The sequence below is a fragment of the Gopherus evgoodei genome, chromosome 1, assembly GCF_007399415.2.
Source record: "Gopherus evgoodei ecotype Sinaloan lineage chromosome 1, rGopEvg1_v1.p, whole genome shotgun sequence".
Lineage (NCBI taxonomy): Eukaryota > Metazoa > Chordata > Testudines > Testudinidae > Gopherus > Gopherus evgoodei.
In genome coordinates this window covers 197,898,210-197,919,062 of record NC_044322.1, presented here as the reverse complement: position 1 = coordinate 197,919,062, position 20,853 = coordinate 197,898,210, and the positions used below count along the sequence as shown (strand labels likewise).

General features: G+C 42.7%; 2 protein-coding genes across 8 annotated transcripts in view; one reads left to right on the top strand and one right to left on the bottom strand.

Annotated features, from left to right (window-relative positions):
• IFT57 (intraflagellar transport 57) overlaps window positions 1-13,238 on the bottom strand; it is a 31,220-nt gene extending 17,982 nt beyond the window's left edge. For 2 of the 3 annotated variants that reach the window (XM_030582206.1, XM_030582222.1), the window contains exons 1-2: window positions 13,050-13,238; window positions 5,416-5,578 (exon numbers count right to left, since the gene is read on the bottom strand). In XM_030582206.1, the coding sequence (XP_030438066.1) occupies window positions 5,416-5,578; window positions 13,050-13,219 (333 nt within the window). In that variant the 5' untranslated portion in view covers window positions 13,220-13,238. Of the gene's footprint in view, window positions 1-5,415; window positions 5,579-12,891; window positions 12,996-13,049 lie in introns of those variants that run through there. The other variant, XM_030582212.1, reaches the window with a different exon arrangement.
• A 544-nt stretch (window positions 13,239-13,782) lies between these two features.
• The window catches only part of HHLA2 (HERV-H LTR-associating 2), a 31,124-nt gene continuing 24,053 nt past the window's right edge, over window positions 13,783-20,853 (top strand). For 4 of the 5 annotated variants that reach the window (XM_030582197.1, XM_030582173.1, XM_030582179.1 and 1 more), the window contains exon 1: window positions 13,783-14,867. The gene's annotated coding sequence lies outside the window, so the exon portion shown is untranslated. The remainder of the gene's footprint in view (window positions 14,868-20,853) is intronic. The other variant, XM_030582189.1, reaches the window with a different exon arrangement.

Below are 20,853 nucleotides of genomic sequence, written 5' to 3'. Positions count from 1 at the left end.
TATTTAATTATTTATTTAGGACCTTTTAACAGGTTTACAAATCCTTGCCATGTAAATATTGGAGACAAAACAACAACAACTATAAGTGTACTTTTGTTTAGAGAAACTTTATTCTGTAACACAATCATCAGATCTTTCTATTTAACAGGGTATTAGCACATTACAGAGTGAGTATATTTACACTACTCCACACTCACTCTAGTGATTTTTTAAATTATGTGAAATCACTAATTACACATATTTAACAAATGAGGCATGTCTATTGAAAAAATTGGCCAGGTGTGCTGATTTTGTTTTTGACAGATGAACACACTGAGTATTGAATAAATCTAAATATCTATGTATCCTCTGTTTTGATGGGTACATAATTTGTGCATTAATTTTTCCATATTTCTTGAGCAATTCCTCTAGAATTGGATGCACTATTTTTATTTTTTCAATGAGAGACTATTAACAGCCGAGCAGCTACTAGCGATGAGAAATTAATTCATTCCCTTTTGTGTGACCATTTCCACCAGAAAGCCACAGGAAGGTTAAGTATCCAACAAGTTGTAATACGTGATTATGAATCACATCCCAATACTCTCTGATGACTGGACATAAAATCACTTTCACCACAATTTCTCAAAAAGACTGAATGAGAATACATTTTTAACCTGACTGGCATGAGGTACCATTTAAACAGTATCTTAAGAAATTTTCTTTTATCATGCTACAAAGTGAGAGTGAGAGCCTTCTTTTCCAGCTCAGATCTCATTCATCTGGGGTAATTTGTCTGCCCAGGTCCTTTTCCCATCATATAATATATATGGACATGTTTTTGTTAGGAAAGTTGTCTGCAAAGACTGATGTAAAATTAGCTATTTTTATGTTTCTTAATTGGCCTGACTCCATCACTTCTATTCAAGTTAGCTTTCTGTATAGGACAGCTTTTCTGGAAAGTTGGGACATATAATGCCACACTTGAAAGTAGTGATACCATGGGAGAGTAGGTTGGTTAAAGTTAGTTTTGATCTCTAAATAAATTAGAAAAAAAGTTTCTTTGCTGAATAGCTGGCCAACCATATGTAGTCGATGGCTCCCCCATTCTTTAAAACTCTATGGTTCAACATCTGGATATTTGCAAAGGGTGCCACTGGTAAGGGAAAAAAATATTTTTAGTTCTATTCAAAACCCATAGAATAGCCGCTGCTATTTCTGAATGGAGAGAGATTATTTATTATAATCTGTGGTAGTCTAGCAATATTTATACTGCTTCAATTTTCTTCTTCCATAAAGATCCTGTGTTTGGCTGAGTTTGAGCATCCCCAACCCACTACTGCTTTGAGATAGCTGGCTTGACATCAGAGAGTATTTGGAACAGTTAGGCCACTCTGTCCAATGAATTTGTGCAAAGTATCTGCACTCACTCTTGGTCTTCTCTTATTCCATATAAATACTAACATTCTTTATATTTCTGTAACCTTGAAACAAGGAAGAAATCTTTGGCAAAATATTCATTTTGATTGAGTTTATTTTTCCCAAGCAAGAAACTGCATACTTCCTTGAGCACTGCAGATCTTTTTTATTTGCTGAAATAGTGGTTTGACATTTAAATCATAGTTTTCTAGGTTGTATGAGATTTGAATTCCCAGGTATTTTATAGAATTTGTTGACCATTTGTACCCAAATATTTTCTGGAAGGACTTCAAGAGTCTGGTAAATATATATATAGCTAGCATTTCAGATGTGACAATTTCCTTTCAGTCTAGACACTTTCCCAAAGTCATGGATTTCTTTAAATAGTAGTTTTAGGGAAAATGTTTGGGTTAAGTAAAAATAATTTCCTATCAGCAGCAAATAAAACTATTTTATTACTGTACTAGAGAAGGAACAGTTGCGTATGTTACTATTTTGTTTATGGAATAAGAACATCCTTACCATTCCAAGGAGATGCTCCATCATTAGACCTTTCCATAGGACAGCACTTCAAACATTTTAAAACAGCTTATTAATTATATAGTTTCTCTTTTTACAATAGGTTTTGAATAGCTATTGGTTGTGGAGTATTCTCCGGTTGCAACGCTCCTCTAGTGCTGTCCATGGAATATCTATCCTCGTCAGCTCTTTCTTTTAATTCAGTTTTAATTCTTTTAATTTCTTTGTTGGAAAAACATTTCCCAATAGTTCCTGTCAACAGAGCAGTTTGTGTCTGACTTTTATTCTTTAATAGAAGAAGAAAGAAGTCCAAAGTACGAGCCTAATTCTGAATCACTAACATCAATGGGAATTTTACTATTGATTTCCACAGGAGTAGGAACATTAACATTTGTAAAAGGATTTAAGAGAAAAATCTTCAGTGTGTACATATAGCAGTGTATTTCCCATGCATCTTTTGTGGCAATGGAAAAAGTAAGTCTGATTTAAACCATTTTACAGAATGTTAAACTCAATTATTTTCGTGGAACGCTGGTTCCTCTTCTGCTGAGGTAGAGGCCATCTAAACTGTAGCCCTCTCTCACCTTAGAAGACTGGCTAATCTCCTGAGGGACAAACTGTCTAGTGTAGTCAGGAGGGGAAGTTTAAAAAGAGGGAAGATATAAACACTGACTTAGCACAAAAAGAGAGGTTGAGAACAAAATTTTTCAAGGAACCAAAGAAAATGGAGAAAAAATTCCTGAATTGCCTATACACCAGTTCTAGGAGCACAGGTAACAAATAAGAGCAATTGGAATCACTCATTTAATTATCATAAATTTAATCTAGATGGTATTACTGAAACCTGGTGCAATGATTCACATGATTGCAATGTTAAAATCAATGGTTATTGTGATGTGGCAGACCAGGTGCCAACTTGTGCCATGGCCCCAGGCCTCACTAAACAGTTACAGATGCATAGCTGTAAACCAGTCTTGCTTTCCTGTGTGTTGGAATTACTAAAATAGATATTAGATGTTAAATTGCTAAGGATGTGTTTAGTATTTAGACTTAATGAAATGCTAGTAGGATGCATATATCACTTATAATCTCTATGGCCCATGGTATAAAGTTATCTTGAGTATTTGCACTGTAAGCCTCTATAATTGTGTAACTCACCAAACAGGAAAAGGAGCACTGATTAAGGTAAAGTGCTCATCCACAGCCCACTGAAGGCATATGACGTATCATGCAGCATCAAAGGACAGAGACTTCGTAGACTGCATTCCATACTCCCTCCAGGAGGGAGAGACCTACACATGAACTCATCCCATCAGTTTGGATAAAAATCCCTGACAAGGAGAAACTAAATCTCTCTTTGCTGTTTGAGTTCTCATAGGGGTTGAGCTAAGAAACCAAAAGCAGAGACCCCCCAGGATTAACCTGGGTTAGCTCTAAAAAACATTAAGTGGACAGATTATTGTATCTCTGTCACCTTTTGGAACCACAGACTGTGACTCATTTGTGCTTATATGTTGCCTGCTTTAAACTATAAATAACACTCTTTTTCCTACTTAATAAATCCTTAATTAGTTTACTATAGAATTGGCTACCAGTGTTGTCTTTGGTGTGAGATCTAAGATATAAATTGAACTGAGGTAAGGGATAGGTCTCTTGGGACTGGGAGCAACCTGAATATTTTGTGAGTTTTGGTTTAAGTGATCATTTATCAATAAGTCCAGTTTGCCTGGATGGCAAGATAGACTAGAGTGCTCAAGGGGCTGTCTGTGACTGCATGGTAAGATGGTTACAATGATCCAGGAGTTCACATTTGTCACTGGGTTGGTGAAACCTAATTACAGAGCATACCATCAGTTTGCTGTGTCTGTCCTGCTTTGACAGTCCGTTCTGAGGATGGCACTCATGGCTGTGAACCACTCCAGGCAGCATGACAGTTACAATCCATTTAGGAAGGATTGATTGGGCAAAAGGTAAGGGGGAGTGGCATTCTAGGTAAAAAAAAAATGGCATTACCTGTTTCCGAATCACTGATAATTTGGAAGAAAACGATAGTGAATGCAGATAAAGAATGCTATAAGGTATTAGTTGGTGTCTGCTACAGAACACCAAATCACACAAGGGAACAGAATGATCACCTTCTTACGCAGCTAACTATAATGTCTTGGGGGAAAAAGCTACGTGATCATGGGAACTTCAATTTGAGTGACATACGCTGTACCGGTAATAGAGCATCCTTGAAATTTCTAATTCAAAAAGTGTTGCATCCAACATGCAACCAATGACAAATACTGGTAGCCAATTCTATAGTAAACTCATTAAGGATTTATTAAGTAGAAAAAGAGTTATTTACAGGTTAAAGCAGGCAACATAAGCACAAATGAGTAGTAGACCTTGTCTTGACAGATAAAGAGGAACTGCTCATAAAACTAAAAATTAGTGGTAACTTAGGTACAAACTAACTTGATGTGTCTTTTTGATGAGATTACAAGTTTGATGGATAAAGGTCATAGCACTGATAATACACTTAGGCTGATGTCTGCTCTGCCTCTTCGGTGACAACGACCTTAATCATTTCTGTGCGTTTATGGTGAGGGATTGGAAACTGCAGGGAAATGTTTCTGGGGAACAGAGAAACTGGGGTTCACTGATTGTTACCTGCAAGGCAAGGTTTGGAGTGGTAGAGTTTGCTGGCAAGGCAGATAGACTGGAGTGCCAAATGGGAGCCGAGACACAGGTTAGCAACAGCACAACTCTCAGTTGCTGTGGCAGAGGGGTAACACAGGATATGTTTACACTGCACTAAAACACTTCCTGCTGGTCCAAGTCAGCTGACTCTGGCTTGAGGGGCTTGGGCTGTGGGGCTATAAAACTGCAGTGTAGATATTCGGGCTCCGGCTTGAACCCACAGTTGCTTACAGTTATGGAAATCCTGAGGAGAATAACACATGTATAACAAGATCAAGTGTCTGGACGCTAAAGCTAGACAAATTCAGACTAGAAAAAAGGAATAAATTTTTAAACACAGAGAACAATTAACCATTGGAACAATTTACCAGGAGTTGTGGTGGATTCTCCATCACTGGCAATTTTTAAACCAAGATTGAAGGTTTTTCTAAAAGTTATGCTCTAGGAATTATTTTGGGGAAGTTCTATGACCTGTGTTATACAGACAATCAGACTCACTAGATTATCATAACAATCTCTTCTGGCCTTGGAATCTATGAACTACTCAGAGTTTTGTGGGTGATAATAGCAGCCAAGGTTAAGAGCAAGCTTGCTGTAGAATGAAACCATTTTTGCAGTTCATTACAGGGAATTAGTGGCCCCAGACTTTATAAGCTTCATGTTAAGTTTCATGGTACGAAACTTACAAATAAGAGTCTGTCCAGTCTTCGGAACTGTGAGCACAGAGATTGAAGAAGCAATTACTACCATTTCTGAAGTTTATAAGCACACCTAACACACCTTTGAAAACACAAAAATATGTTCAACACTTACAAATGATCGCAACTCTGAGAGTATGTTTGATATTGTTGCGTTGGGGTCATCATATTCTTGCGGCTGTTCAAAGGGATGTCCTGCTTTAGTAATCAGCCAAGCAGCAAGAGTGCAAAACATGTAGAACTGCTCGCCAGGATTAGTGGGCAATGCAAAGTAGTGCCTATTTGAAAAGGAAAAAAGTTAAATATGAGATTCTCTGAACCTGAGATGCCTCAGTTATAGGGCAACACAGCATGGGAAAACATTTTCCTTGACAAGTCAGTTTGTGATAAGCTATTTACTTTTAGTAGCTTCCACCATAAATAAGGTCACAAAATGAGACCACCCAAGCCACTGTTATCTATCATGTATGTGACACACACAGAAAGACTAATTTCTATAAGACTACAGGTTTTAAATGCAGTTCATGTTTCCTGCCTTGACTGACTGAGCAACCAACAACTGTGTCTATATGATGTAATAATGTGTTTCCTGCCTTGACTGACTGAGCAACCAACAACTGTGTCTATATGATGTAATAATGTGTTTCCTGCCTTGACTGACTGAGCAACCAACAACTGTGTCTATATGATGTAATAATGTGTAAGTTGTTTTTGGAGCCCCCCGTGGAACTAAACAGACCTCGGTCCTCCCTCTCCAGCTTGCTCAAGTAGTTTCAGTTGGGCTCATGCAATTTCAATTACTCTGAATTGAGCTAGCCTCTTACTTTTTATAAAACCCCAATAACTATTCTACATCACACTCAGACCCTTAAAATACAGTGGGTTCAATTCTCTTCCCACTGACTTCTGTGAATTCAGAATCTGTCCCTATTATTCCAAAGACATCACCATCAAGTGATCACCTTGAAAGGATCTATGCAAAATGTTCCTGCCAACAAATTGTACACAGAATAACATTAATTCGACTGATAGTGAAACATTAGAAATCTACCAAAGGAAAAAAAATGCAGCGTGAGAATAATTAGTTTAAATTCTCATGAGTGGCCACAGGAAAAAATTGATAATAAATCTATAGCAGGGGTTGGCAACCTTTCAGAAGTGGTGTGCCGAGTCTTCCATTTATTCACTCTAATTTAAAGTTTCGCGTGCCGGTAATACATTTTAACATTTTTAGAAAGTCTCTTTCTATAAGTCTAGAACAGATAACTAAAATATTGTTGTATGTAAAGTAAATAAGGTTTTAAAAATGTTCAAGAAGCTCATTTAAAATTACATTAAAATGCAGAGCCCCCCAGACCTGTAGCCAGGATCCGGGCAGTGTGAGTGCCACTGAAAATCAGCTTGTGTGCTGCCTTTGGCACAGGTGCCATAGGTTGCCTACCCCTGATCTATAGAAAAGCAATAAGCAAAAAACAGTATCAAAGGGTTATGAATCTTAATTAAAAAAAAAAAGTCAGGAAAGAATTAATTCCAAATTTAAATATAAACCCATCTAGAAGAATACATTTATCAGGAAACCTCATTAGATGAGATATTAGACGTTTGGAAGAACTGTTTGTAGATGGGCCCAGGAAGAAGCCCAAAGAGAAAGAGGCAATGCAGAAGGACCCAGTGCCTGGCAAGTGTAAGACACATCCTTTGTTATTACAATAAATGGGAGGCATTTTGGGCTATGATCCATATAACTCTTATTTTGGAGGATATTACATGCAGGAGGTTGTATTTACCTTCTGTTGAGCAGAGAAGCCATGCCATTTCTGTGGCGCCATTTCCCTGCTCCACCAAACCACATGGGATCCAAGACAGATTCCCAGAGAGGAAAAACTACTGAGACACAACTAGCTTTGTTTATATTATTATTTACTAAAGCATGCTTATTTTAGAATATGCTTATTGTTACAAAAAGGGATCTGGATTATAGTCTTAGCAGACACAAGTGCATGTTTTATAGCAAGCTACCAGTCTGTTTGTAACTGTCATGCTGGAGTGCTGTTTTGAGTTTCACTGCTGTCAGCATTGCTGCAGTATCCCAGGCTGCTTTGATCACAAGTCCCAATGGCAACAAAGCTCCCAAAGATGGCTATATTTTCTTCTGCCCCTGTCTAGTCACAGTATGCTGTCCGCAGTGGGAGAGGGAGACTGTCAATTCTACAGCTATAAAGCATGTGCATCCAAGCTCAGCATATTATTGATTTTTTCCCCAACTTTTTACCTACGCCAGGCTGGTGATGCTTGAAAACCAGGTGGAAGAAACACCAGATGATCAGCCAGATTCTGGGGCAGGGCATACTTGTAGTGGCCACCTCTGTAACTCACTAGCCCCTTCTCTGTTCACTGTTATGCTGTTCAGTCACCAGTCTTTTCTTTTTCTTTTATCTATGCAAAAGGAGGTTTTTCACTGTTTCTGTAATATGCTTTGTTCTTATATTGTTTTGGTTATAACATAGGACAAGTCCAAGTTTTTTAAAAAAGGTTTTAATAGAGAATCTGAATCCATATGAAACTATATCCATATTAAAGCTCAACTGTCTATATAAAATATAACTGTGGAAAACACTCTTAGGGCTTCCAGTTTTAGGTTTTAACTAGGGCTGGCAAGCGATTAAAAAAATTAATCAATAATAGAATAACATATATTTAAATATTTTTGGATGTCTTCTACATTTTTAAATATACTGATTTCAGTTACAACACAGAATAAAAAGTGTACAGTGCTCACTTTATTTTTTATTACAAATATTTGCACTGTAAAAAACAATAGTATTTTTCAGTTCACCTAAGTACTGTAGTGCCATCTCTTTATCATGAAAGTTGAACTTAAAAATGTAGAATTATGTACAAAAAATAACTGCATTCAAAAATAAAACAATGTAAAACTGTAGAGCCTATGAGTCCACTCAGTCCTGTTTCTTGTTCAGCCAATCACGCAGACAAACAAGTTTGTTTACATCTGCAGGAGATAATTCTGCCTGTTTCCTGTTCACAATGTCACTGAAAGTGAGAACAGGCGTTCACATGACACTGTTGCAGCCGGCATTGCAAGGTATTTACATGCTGGATGTGCTAAAGATTCATATGTCCCTTCATGCTTCATCTACCATTCCAGAGGACATGTGTCCATGCTGATGACAGGTTCTGCTCAATAAGGGTCCAATGCAATGCAGACCGATCAATGAATGTCCATTTTCATAATCTGAGTCAGATGCTATCAACAGAAAGTTGATTTTCTTTTTTGGTGGTTCAGGTTCTGTAGTTTCCGCATCGGAGTGTTGCTCTTTTAAGACTTCTGAAAGCATACTCCACACCTCATCCCTCTCAGATTTTGGAAGGCACTTCAGATTCTTAAACTTTGGGTTGAGTGCTGTAGCTATCTCACATTGGTATCTGCTTTGTGTTTTGTCAAATCTGCAGTGAAAGTGTTCTTAAAATGAAGATGTGCTCATTTATCTGAGACTACTGTAACTTGAAATATATTGCAGAATTTGGGTAAAACGGAAATGGAGACATACAATTCTCCCCCAAGGAGTTCAGTCACAAATTAAGGCATTATTTTTTCAACGTGCACCATCAGCCTGGAAGCATGTCCTCTGGAATGGCAACCAAAGCATGAAGGTGCATATGAATGTTTAGCATATCTGGCACGTAAATACCTTGCAATGCTGGCTACAGAAGTCCCATGTGAATGCCTGTTTTCACTTTCTGGTGACACTGTAAATAAGAAGTGGGCAGCACTCTCCCCCGTAAATGTAAACAAACTTGTTTGTCTTAGCAATTGGCTGAACAAGTGAGTGGACTTGTAGCCTCCAAAGTTTTGTATTGATTTGTTTTTGAGTAGTTATGTAACAAAAAATTCTACATTTGTATGTTGCACTTTCATGATAAAGAGACTGCACTACAGTACTTGTATGAAGTGAACTGAAAAAATACTATTTTTAATCATTTTATAGTGAAAATATTTGTAATAATAAAAAATGAGCAGTACACTTTGTATTATGTGTTGTAACTGAAATCTGTATATTTGAAAATGTAGAAAAAGATCCAAAATACTTCATAAATTTCAATTGGTATTCTATAGGTTAACAGTGTGATTAAAATGGCGACTAAGTGCAATTAATTGTTTTTGATCGCGATTAATTTTTGAGTGAAACACTGAGTTAACTACGATTAATCGACAGCACTAGTTTTAACTGATAAGATGCCCTCCAATACAAAACAAAAAAACCCTGCATCGTTTATTCAAACACCACCACAAAAATCACCAGAAATGGTTACTCAAGTCGCGCTGACTTCACCTAGTGCAGTATGTTTATACAAGCAACCAAAACACTCAATATACTGCAAAGCTCACATTAAATTTAGCAGTGGCACATAAAATCCAAGGCCCACAACAGTTTACAAGCATCAAATCCCCTCATCCACATCACCTCGTGAACCTAGGATGAGGTTACACAAGGCATGTCAGATATCTTTTGCCTGTTTGGATCCAGCCCCAGTAATGACAGGTGCACTTTCTGGTTGCCTGTATTGGTCCTGCAAACCAGCAGCATTTTCATTCCACTCCAAACAAAAATGCTGTTCTCGTACCTCACAGGTGTTGCGCAATGTGCAGCATGCCACAATGATATTGGCAACACTGGGAAGGCAGCAGAGTCTTTCCCAAGTCTGCCAGCTGTGCACTCCATCCTCATACTACAATCACTAAGCCTGAAACTGAACCTTCTTTTACCAGGCCTTCTGAAGTCAGAGTATAGTTTAATGAGCCATGTCAGGAAAGGGGAAAAGCAGGATCCCCTAAAATTGGTGGGCACAGACACCCTATCACTTGGAGGGATTAGTGCATGCTTGTCCAAAAAGGTAAACACCAGGTCTCCTCAGCACCCTGGCATAATGCACCTTGCCAGTACACCCCTTACTGGTGTCCATGAACCTGCACCTCTGGTTGACCAAGGCCTGTATAACTATGAAGTAGTGTCCTTTGTGGCTAACATTTTCTTGCTCCTTGCAAATAAACTATGGGCATATGGCTACCATCAATGGCCCCAGTGCAGTTTGGGAAGCCCATTCCCTCAAAGTCAGCAATTATTTCAGGAACATTAGGGCTGTGATTAGCCCAAAGCTGGCGGGTGAGTGATTGATTACACAACTATGAATGGTATGGAGAAAATGAATAGGAAAGTGTAATTTCAATATTCACATAACACAAGTACCAGGGCTTACTCAATAAAATTAACAGGCAACATGTTTAAAAAAACATAAGGAAGTACTTCTTTACACAACACACACCAACCACTGGAACTCATTACCCGGGGATGTTGTGATGGCCAAAAATACAACTGGGTTAAAAAAAAAAATTAACTAAGTTCCTGGAGGACAGGTCTATCAATGGTTATTAGACAAGACAGTCAGGTACACAATGCCATGCTCTGGGTGTCGCTAAACCTCCAACTGCCAGAAGCTGGAACTGGATCACTTGATAATTGCACTGTTCTGTTCATTCCCTCTGAAGCATCTGACACCATCCACTGTCAGAAGACAGGATACTGGGCTAGATGGACCATTGGTCTGAGACAGTATGACTATTTTTATAACCACAATCCATAGACAAACTGCCAACATCAAACTGGCTAGCCATAGACCTGTAGCACTGTGGAGTAGCCAGCTTCTAGATGGCAACAGCTACCCCTTTCTTCAATGATATGGCCTCACTAATATGCATTTCCTGTCACTTGAAGGTCAGGGAAAGCTTCTCACACAGCTCCATGAAGGTCTACTTCTTCATGTAAAGGTTCTGGAGCCACTGATGGTCATCCCAGGTCTGCAGGACAATGTGATTCCACCAGTCTGGGCTTGTGGCCCTGCTCCAGAAGCACGAGTCTACATAGGGGAAATCCATGGCTATGGTAGCAAGCACCAAGTGTGTCAAATGTGCTGCAGGCACCAAGACTACCCTCCTTTAAGAGCTGCTGCCACCACCTTCAAAAGGGCAGACACCATAACTGAACTGTCCACTAGTCTCACAGACCTTGTGTGTGTGTCCTGCAACAACAGTGAAGCCATGAGCATGAACATGCAGACCCGGAAATGTCTTAGCTGGTGGGCTGAGAACACATCCACACAAGGCCAAAGGATGGACAGACAAGTTCTCCCACAATACCCCATGAACAGAGCCTTTGAGCAGTTCCAGCTAGCAAGGCATGAAGAACCCTGGATGCGCACCAGAAGCTCAAGCTTTGAACAAAAGTCAATGCACCACCAATGTGGACAGGGCTACAGAAGTATGAAGTGTGCACACCACTGCAATGTGAGGCACAAAACTGCATTAAAAATACTAAGATTTAAAACCAAACCAAAACAAACACACTGAGTTTTTATTTACCTTCTGTGTGTTGAATGTGTGGGATGCACTAGGATCACATTTTCATACTTTATGCCTGAACTATATATATATATATATATAAATGGAGAATCTCATATATTCCTATGACTCCAAAGCTGGGGCTTTAAGGAACACACCAATTTTCATGGGACTTGTGACAAAATCATGAAAGTGGACAACACTGCAGTCTGCCAATGTACAAGCTGTAAGACTGAGACTTAGATTTTAAACACTTCAGGGCAGGAACCTGCACATCCTCTTAGGTTCAAGTACTTCACAGAACAGTATGGGGCCCTAATCCTATTGGGAGCCTCTGGGCACTAATACAATATGAGTAATATTTTCATTAGTTCTCCAGTCTCTGTACAGTTATCCAAAGCAGATGAAACTTGAATATCTCATAATACCTATTTTTTAAAATAGACACAAACTTAAAAAAAAAAACAGAGAGACTTTTGGGAAGTTAATAAACTTGACAAGAGTTAGGGCTTGTCTACACTTAGGCTATGTCTACAGTAGCACTTTTTTTGGTAAAACTTTTGTCAGTCAAGGGTGTAAAAAAAACACTCCCCAACTGACAAAAGTGACAGTGTGGACAGCGCTGAGTCGGCGGGAAACACAGCTATCACCGCTCGTTGGGGGTGGTTTAATTATGCCCATGGGAGAGCTCTCTTCTGCTGGCACAGAGCAGCTGCACAGGAGACCTTACAGTGGCACAGCTGCAACAGTACAGCAGTGCCACCATAAGGTCCGTCCCACAGACACAGATTTACAGTGCTGCAGCTCTGTAAACGATAGTGAAGATTCTGCCTATGACAAGGGGAAAGCATAGCTAGATCGGTATCACTACGTTGCTCAGGGGTGTGGATTTTCCACACCGCTGAGCGATGTAGTTCTACCAACTAAAGTTTGTAGCATAAACCAGGACATAACTAGGCAGCCTGCCAATCCTGCTAACGAATATCTTACCCTTTCCTTGTGCGCCCCTTTCTGCCTGAACCCATTCTCTCCCACCTCATACTTAGATTGCCAGCTCTTTGGGAAAGGGACCAGCTCTTTTCCTGGCTGTACAGGGTTTAGCACAACAGGGTCCTGGTCCACGACAACCCCCCACTCCCGTCCAAGAAGCGAGCAGCAAACCACCCCTACCCTTACCGGGGATGCGTGTGTGGTGGTGGTGGGGGGGCTGCTGCCAAGAAGCCCCTGTACATCCCCGCGCCCCTAGACTGTGGTGGGGTCAGACCCAGCTGCCCCCGTGGCCAGCACAGTGAGACACCCTCCGCCCCGCGGTCACCGGCCGGGTCAGGTGTCACCTGGACAGAGGCCGCAGGTGGTGGCGCCGCAGCGCCTCCTCTTCGTAGTTCAGCAGCTTCAGCTTCTCCAGCAGATCCTCCATCAGCGCAAACATGTGATAGGCCGCGCCCGGGCCCCGCTCCTCCGCCGCCTCCAGCTCCTGGGCGCCGCTGGCGGCCTCCTCCGCCATCAGCCCCCAGCCGCACACTCACACCCGGAGCGCAGGCGCGTCACCGGGGAAACAGACTCCACCACCTATCCCCACCTCCCGCCAGCGTTCCACCAATCACCTCTCCCAGCCTCGCCTTCTACTCTGATCCACCAATCATTACCTCGCTGCGGCTCCTACCTTGCACCAATCAACTGCCCAGATTCTGGCCCAGGTCTCCGCTCACTCATCCAATCACCTCTCAGAGCCCCGCCCCTCATCAGAAGCGTCTTAGAGTGTAAAGGGCTTGGGTCTGTGCTACGCATTTTGTGTACGTCACTTCCGCTGGCGGACTGTACAGGAAAACCATAGAGACTAGGCCCCATGGATACGTTGCTGAGCAGTCACTGCCGTGTCTTCCAGCGGGGGGAGAAGAGGCTTTGCTTCTTCTTCCCCGCCACCCACTGATTGGCTGAACGCAAAAAGGGGCGGGAGGAGTCGCAGCGGACCCCAAGGGGCGGGGCTGAGTGCTAGAGCCGAGAGCTGATTGGCGGAACGGCCAGAGGGCCGCCCCTTCCTCTAGTCTTTCTTCGCGGCCTGCGCAGGATGCAGATGGTGTCCCGCCTGGAGCCGGGGCGGGGGGCCCCTGCCAGCGCCTGAGGCCCCCACGATGGGGAGCGGGTGGGAGACTAAGCGACCCGCCCACGCTCCGGGGAGCGGGCGGACGCGCTGCCCCCGGGCTTCAGGGCGGAGGGGACTGTGGCTGAGATAGAGCCCGAGCTGTGGCTGGGCAGGTTGGGGCAGCTCGTTGCCTCGGTGTCTCTGTGGCGCCCCGAGGTAGTTTCCCAGCCCTGAGGGTAAGCTTGAAAGCTTTGCTTCGCTCACCAGCAGACGTGGATCCAATCAAAGCTATTACCTCAGCCTGTCTGTCTGTCTCTCTGGGGTAGCGCAGGTCTTCGGTGTGTGAAAGCTTCTCGCCTGTTTTTTGGGGGATGGGCAAAAGGGTAAGTCTAGGAATTTGGGAGATGGGATGGTTTCCACTTGCTACTGAGGATAAACTTGACCTAACCGTGTCTAGTTCCCACGGTCAGTCGCAGCTTGGAAGCACCTGGCTTTTAAAGGATGAAATTCACCTGCGGCTCCATGAAAGACACAAACCCAGCTGCATACAAGGGTGTAACGTCACTTTGAGCAACCCTCCCGTTTTCCAACTAGCTGCAGTTTCTGCCACATAAGGAAACCATCTGTGCTCCTGCCGCCTGGTCCATGAGGCTGCAGATCGGGCGCAAAAGTTACTGGGTATGCTCAATTCATGTGCGCATGCTCAGTGCAGCTAAAGTCTGGAATCTGGAGCACTATCTGTTTCTGTCCTTACAAGGGCACTACCAAATGCCTACTGGGAACAGGTTTTGCCTGTCCCTCATCTTTCAGCTGCAGTAAATCTATTACATAATTGTAAGAGCAACACATCTTTCAGCCCTCAAGTCTTTTGGTGTACTTGAATAGACTTTTGACCTCCAAGGAATATTGCTTACCCCACCCACCTCTTTCTATAGAGAGGCATAGTTCAGTTTGGAACAGCTGACTGTGGCAGCACTGTATCAGAGGGTAGCCGTGTTAGTCTGGATCTGTAAAAGCAGCAAAGAATCCTGTGGCACCTTATAGACTAACAGCACTGATTTCATTTACTGTGAGTACCGTTTTTGCAATTTAGACCAAATGCTTAACAAAAATAGAAATATGATTAACGGCTATTAAAGAGGGGGAAGTGTGAGTTGTGCAATTTTAAGAATGGATTTGTTTGGTCAGTAATTTAATTATGTTTAACTTATTAAAAGGTACTTTCAAAACTCAAATGCCATAATTATCCTATTGTCATTTATTCCTTTAATACATTTGTTCATAGGTTTCTTACTACGTAGTCTGTCGCCTGACCTCAGGCTCACAGTTCTTTCTCTGTCTAAATTTCAACAACAGATCTGATTTTTATTTACTGCCATTAAGTTTGACTTGCTAACAATTTTCAAAACTAATGTGAATTCAAATATCTGACAGTAAAAGTATATCCAGTGTGCTTGTAACTCTGTCCTATTCTTAATGGAGAGATAAGGTGGATTAGGTAATATCTTTCATGGGACCAACTTCTGCTTTTTTGGTTTTCATTTCAGATGGCTAAATTTGGTATCTTCCACTGTTCTGTACAGAGTAGTTGTCGTCATGTCTGTCACAGGATAATAGAAGGACAAGGTGGTTGAGGTCCAATCAGAGATTATCTCACCTGCTTTGTTTCTCCATTAAGTATATACTCACAACAAAATGTTTAGAAGCTCTAACAACTTGAATAATATTCCACTAGATCAAACATGTCTTAGTTCTTTAGATCAGTCTCAGACTTGGTGTAAAAAAAAAAAAAAAAAAGACTAGCTATCTTTTATTTGTGCTAAATGGAGGGAGCAGTTAAATGCCCCTTTGTGTAGTGATAGCTGAAGGATGAGGACACTAGCAACACAGGGCAAGGTTTCACAGAGCAAGCCCAATCAGAAGCTAAGCCATGTAGATAGAAGGGTTTACCTGGGGACTGACTGGAAAAGCAGAGACTGATGGATTGATTGGTTTCATTTTTATGTATTAGAGAGAGAGTGAGAGGACTCGCTAGAGGCAGGCTCAGATATCTGAGTATGGAAAATACCTCCTGTTTAACTGACAAAGTTCAGGACATCAGCACCTGTACTCTCCCTGTGTGGTCCAGCAAGGGCACCTGCTCAAGGCTTCTGGCTTCCCAGCTGTTGCTGTTGTTGGGTATTTCCAAGCTGAAGTTTCCTGGCTATACTGCAACCTCCCCAGCATTAGCCAGACTACCTAAGCAGGCTTATTTCATTTCTTTCCTCATAGATGTACACAGTGTAATTCCCACAGTTAAGTTACCACACAGCTCTTTATAGCAAGTACACTTATTCTCAAGGTGAAAGCATTTTGGAAAAAACATATTAAAAACAAAAGAATCTATATACATGCTAATATGCTTATCAAAGATCACCCCATTACTTCTGTAAGGGCTCTGGTTGGTGATTAGTCCTTCAGACCCCACATAGAGGTCTCTCCTGTGGTCATAAAATCATCACAGCTTCAACTCAGAACCAACACATTCACTCTTGTGTGGCCTCAGTAGGCCAAAGCCATTCCAACCCTTTCCTAAGGAATGGGGCCCTCTATGGATTGGAGATCCTGCCTGTTTGCTGGATCAGGTAGAAGGCCTTGATTCATTTTAAACCGAGGTTAATTATGCCAAAATCCTTTGTCTATTGGTCTCTGGAGAATCCAGTTTCAACCAGTATATGCAAGCCTCTCTCTAGGCGGTAGTAGCTACATTTCAGTCATCATGGCAAATTCCAAAGGAACATAGCTTCCTTTCACATTGAAAGCCAGCCAAATTGATCTCTAGCTCGGGCTTTAAGACAGTCTGACTGGATGTTCAGTCTTTCTGTCATTGGTTATCTTACTGCATCACCAAAGCTTTTGCTGACCACCTGATTACTGACTATGTGCTGGCATTCCTTAGTAAATGCACTGTGTAATTTGTTGGTCTTCCATCCTAATAATATGTCCATATCAAGAAAGCTGCTGAAATTGAACTGCTGCTGATGGGGAGAGTTGTTGGGTTGAGCTACCACTACTCTCATTGCCAAGATTGTCCTGCCACTTAATATGGAGCAGCTGGCAAAGACAAAGAATCAAAAATGTCAATCTGCCACTCTTCATCCTTCCTCACTGCCAACAATACAGTTGGTATAACCATAGTCCTGTAGAGCCACAGCTTTGCAGTAATCTTGGTGGCCCAATGTCTCCACAGATGCCGCTGAAGGGCCTGACACACACATGCTTGCTGCTGTAAGAGCACCTCCATCTTTTGAGCATCCTCCAGTCTGTTGCTTCCCGAGTACAGTATTTGACAGTTGCTACCCAGGAGCGGCACCAGGGTTTCTGGTGTCCTAGGCAGAATTTGGAGGGCAACATTTTGTGTGCTCCCCACGAGGCGTGCGGGAGCTTCTGGTTCCGCTCCCATCGCGCCGCCAAAGGACGACTCTCTGCCGAAATGCCGCAGGCGACAGCGGCTGCTCAATTGCCTGCCGTTGTTTTCCATGGCACGTCGGCAGAAGATCCTCCTTTGGTGGTGTGACGGGAGTGGAACCAGAAGCTCCCGTGTGCCCCGGGGGGAGCACACAAAATGCCACCCCCTGAATCCTGGTGCCCTAGGCGACCGGCTAGGGTCGCCTAATGGAAGCGCTGGCCCTGTTGCTACCTGCTTGTTATGTCCGCACAGGTTAGTACTGCACTGCTAGTAATCTGGAGGTGGAGGTTACTTAATGCTAATAGTCAGTGACTTAGTTGTATCTGGATTAATAACCAGACCAACGTGTGCTGCTTATTGCTTGACCAGATTGGCCATTAGCTGCAGCAGTTCACCATACTGAGCCAACAAGAAATAAAAGTGGAAAGAAGGATGATGGGAAGAAGGTGCCCCTGAGGGGAGGGGAGGGGAGTCCACACAGACACTCTGCCATGGTGGAAGGTGGAAAAGAGGGAGCACAGAGAGCCCCTAAAATAGAGGGAAAGAGGGAATGCAGTTCAGTGTTCATTGTTATCAATTCTACTCCATATCATATGAATCATGGATATGAGTGTCAGGTAGACCTTACAACCTGGAATTTAAGTTTTGCTGCTATACTGGCAAAACCCTCTTTTAAGTGTAGATGCAGTTTATACCTCCAAAAAAAAGTGCTTTTGCTGGTATAGTTTAGTTTATGCTACTTTGGCAAGCAAGATAAACTATAGTGGCAAAAGTCCTTTTATGCCAGTGTAACTGCTTCTACTAGGGCTTTTGCTGGTTTAGAAATGTAAAACACACACACATACCACCCCCCTTAACCAACATTGCTATACTAGCTAAAGTTTCTAGCACCGAACTGGCTTAATTTTAGGACGGGTGAGCAAACTATGGCCCGAGGGCTGCATCCAGCCCTCCAGAGGTTTTAATACAGCCCTCAAACTCTCGCCGGGGAGTGAGTCCAGGGCTTGCCCTGCTTTAGTGCTCCAGCCAGGGAGTGGGGTGGGGCGTTTGCCCCGCTCCATTTCACTCTCAGAAGCAGTGGCATGTCCCCCCTCCGGCAGGGGTGGCTCCAGGCCCCAGCACGCCAAGTGCATGCTTGGGGCGGCAAGCTGCGGGGGACACTCTGCCGGTACCATGAGGGCGGCAGGCAGGCTGCCTCCGGCGGCTTGCCTGCGGAGAGTTTGCTGGTCCTGCAGCTTTGGAGGACCTCCCGCAGGCACACCTGTGGGAGGTCCGTGGAAGCTGCGAGACCAGCGGACCCTCCGCAGGCAAGCCTGCCTGCTGTACTTGGGGCGGCAAAATCCCTAGAGCTGGCCCTGCCCTCCGGCACCTACACGTAGGGGCAGCCAAAGGCTCTGCATGCTGCCCCTGCAGTGCCCATTGCCCAGGAACCGTGGCCCATGAGAGCTGCAGGGGCAGTGCCTGCGGACAGGGTGGTGTGCAGATCCACCTGGCTGCGCCTCCGTGTAGAAGCCAGAGTGGGGACATGCCGCTGCTTCTTGGAGCTGCTTGAGGTAAGCGTTGCCAAGAACCTGCATCCCTGAGCCCCTCCTGCAACCAACCCCCTGCCCCAGCCCTGATCCCCTTCCCTTCCTCCCTCTGAAACCCTTGGTCCCAGCCTGGAGCACCCTTCTGTACCCTCAGCTCCTAATCCCCATCCAGAGCCCTCATCCCCCTGCACCCCACCCCTAATTTCCCCATGAGCAGTCATGGCCTGCCATTCAATTTCCATACCCAGTTATGGCTGTCAGGCTAAAAAGTGTGCCCACCCCTGTTCTAGGATGACCAGATGTCCCATTTTTATATGGACAGTCCTGATATTTGGCACCTATTACTCCCCAGCCCCTGTCTTGATTTTTCACACTTGCCATCTGGTCACCCTACCTCTTTCTGACTTTTAAACCACTTCTGCCTTTTTATTAAAGAAAAACTTGCAGTATTGGCATATACTTCTTTATGAAAAAAATCAGTTTCCAGTTAGGTAAAGTGCCCCCAAGAGGAATGGTGACAGAAGAAATAGCACAAAGAGAACATATTACAGGATCCCACAAGACTTCTCAACTTTTGGCTACTTCTGCGGAGTTGCTACATACATGCTGGTTTCTGATAATTTCTGAAGTAACCCATATAAGGATCTACCACTGTAAACTGAAATTACTGAGTTCTGTAACAGCAGCGTCACGTTGCCCCCTTTCAGTGCTGGTTTCTGAAATACAGAGACAGCATACAAGATAAGGGGCTTCTAACAGGTAAAATGTGTCCTGGATTTGGTCTGTCGCAGCTAGAGATGGAAAACATCTAGGGTTTGGCTTCCTTGAGCTAATACAGGGATTTAACAATTTATAGACTGTAGTCATGTATTCTTTTTTGTGCAACAAAAGTCATCTGCACTAATATGCTGCTTTGGCTACCTGCAGCTTTCCAAGTTAGCTTTACTTCCTTATTGATACAAGTATTAAGAGCTTTAATTCTTGTAAGCACTTACACATACTTTAAATCAGCTGTTGCCAAGTTACAATCATAAAGAGAGAGTAAAACGATGATGTGAAATGCCGTATGCTAAGGAATAAATAAATCCTGGTTCTGAAACCAGACATGTTTTATAGGGTCCAAATCTGCTTTTATTTCAACTGGTAAAAATAGTTACTCCACTAAGAGTGTCACAGATAAAAACTATCTGTTCCATCTTGTATTTAGTGGTGGTGCTTATAGTAATTTTCCAGACCTGAAGAAGAGCTCCGTGTGGGTCAAAAGCTTGTCTCTCTCGCCAACAGAAGTGGAGCCAATAAAATATAATCCCTCATCTATCTTCTCTCTCTAATATCCAGGGTGGATCCTTATAGAGTGACACTGCATGAGCAACAAAATGGCAGATGAAATTCAACAGTGATAAATGCAAGTAATGCATCTTGGAAAAGAACTCCACATATTTAATGATGGGTTTTAAATGAGCTGTTACCGCTCAAGAAAGATATCTTGGGGTCATCGTGAACAGTTTTCTGAAAACTTCAGCTCAGTGCACAGCAGCAGTCAAAAAGGTTAATGGTATGTTAGGAACTATTAGGAAAGGGATAGAAAATAAGACAGAAAATATCACGATGTCACTAATCCATGGTGTCCCTACAGTTTGAATATTGTGTCCAGTTCTGGTCACCCATCTCAAAAAAGGATACAGTGGAAGTGGAAAAAGTTCAGAAAAGAGCAACAAAGACGATTAAGGGTATGGAATAGCTTGCATATGAGGAGAGACTAAAAGTATAAGGGCTGTTCAACTCAGAAAAGAGATGAGTAAGAGGGGATGTGATAGAGATCTATAAAATCATGAATGGTGTGGAAAAAGAGAATCAAGAAGTGTTATTTACCCTTTTCCATAATACAAAACCAGGGGTCACTGATTAAATTAATAGGCAGCAAGTTTAATACAAACGAGGAAATATGTTTGCACACAGTGCAGAAATAAGCTATAGAACTCATTGCTCTGGGATGTAATGATGACCAAACGTATAACTAGGTTCAGAAGAGAACCCGTTAGGTCCATCAATGCCTGTTAACCAAGATGGTCAAGGAG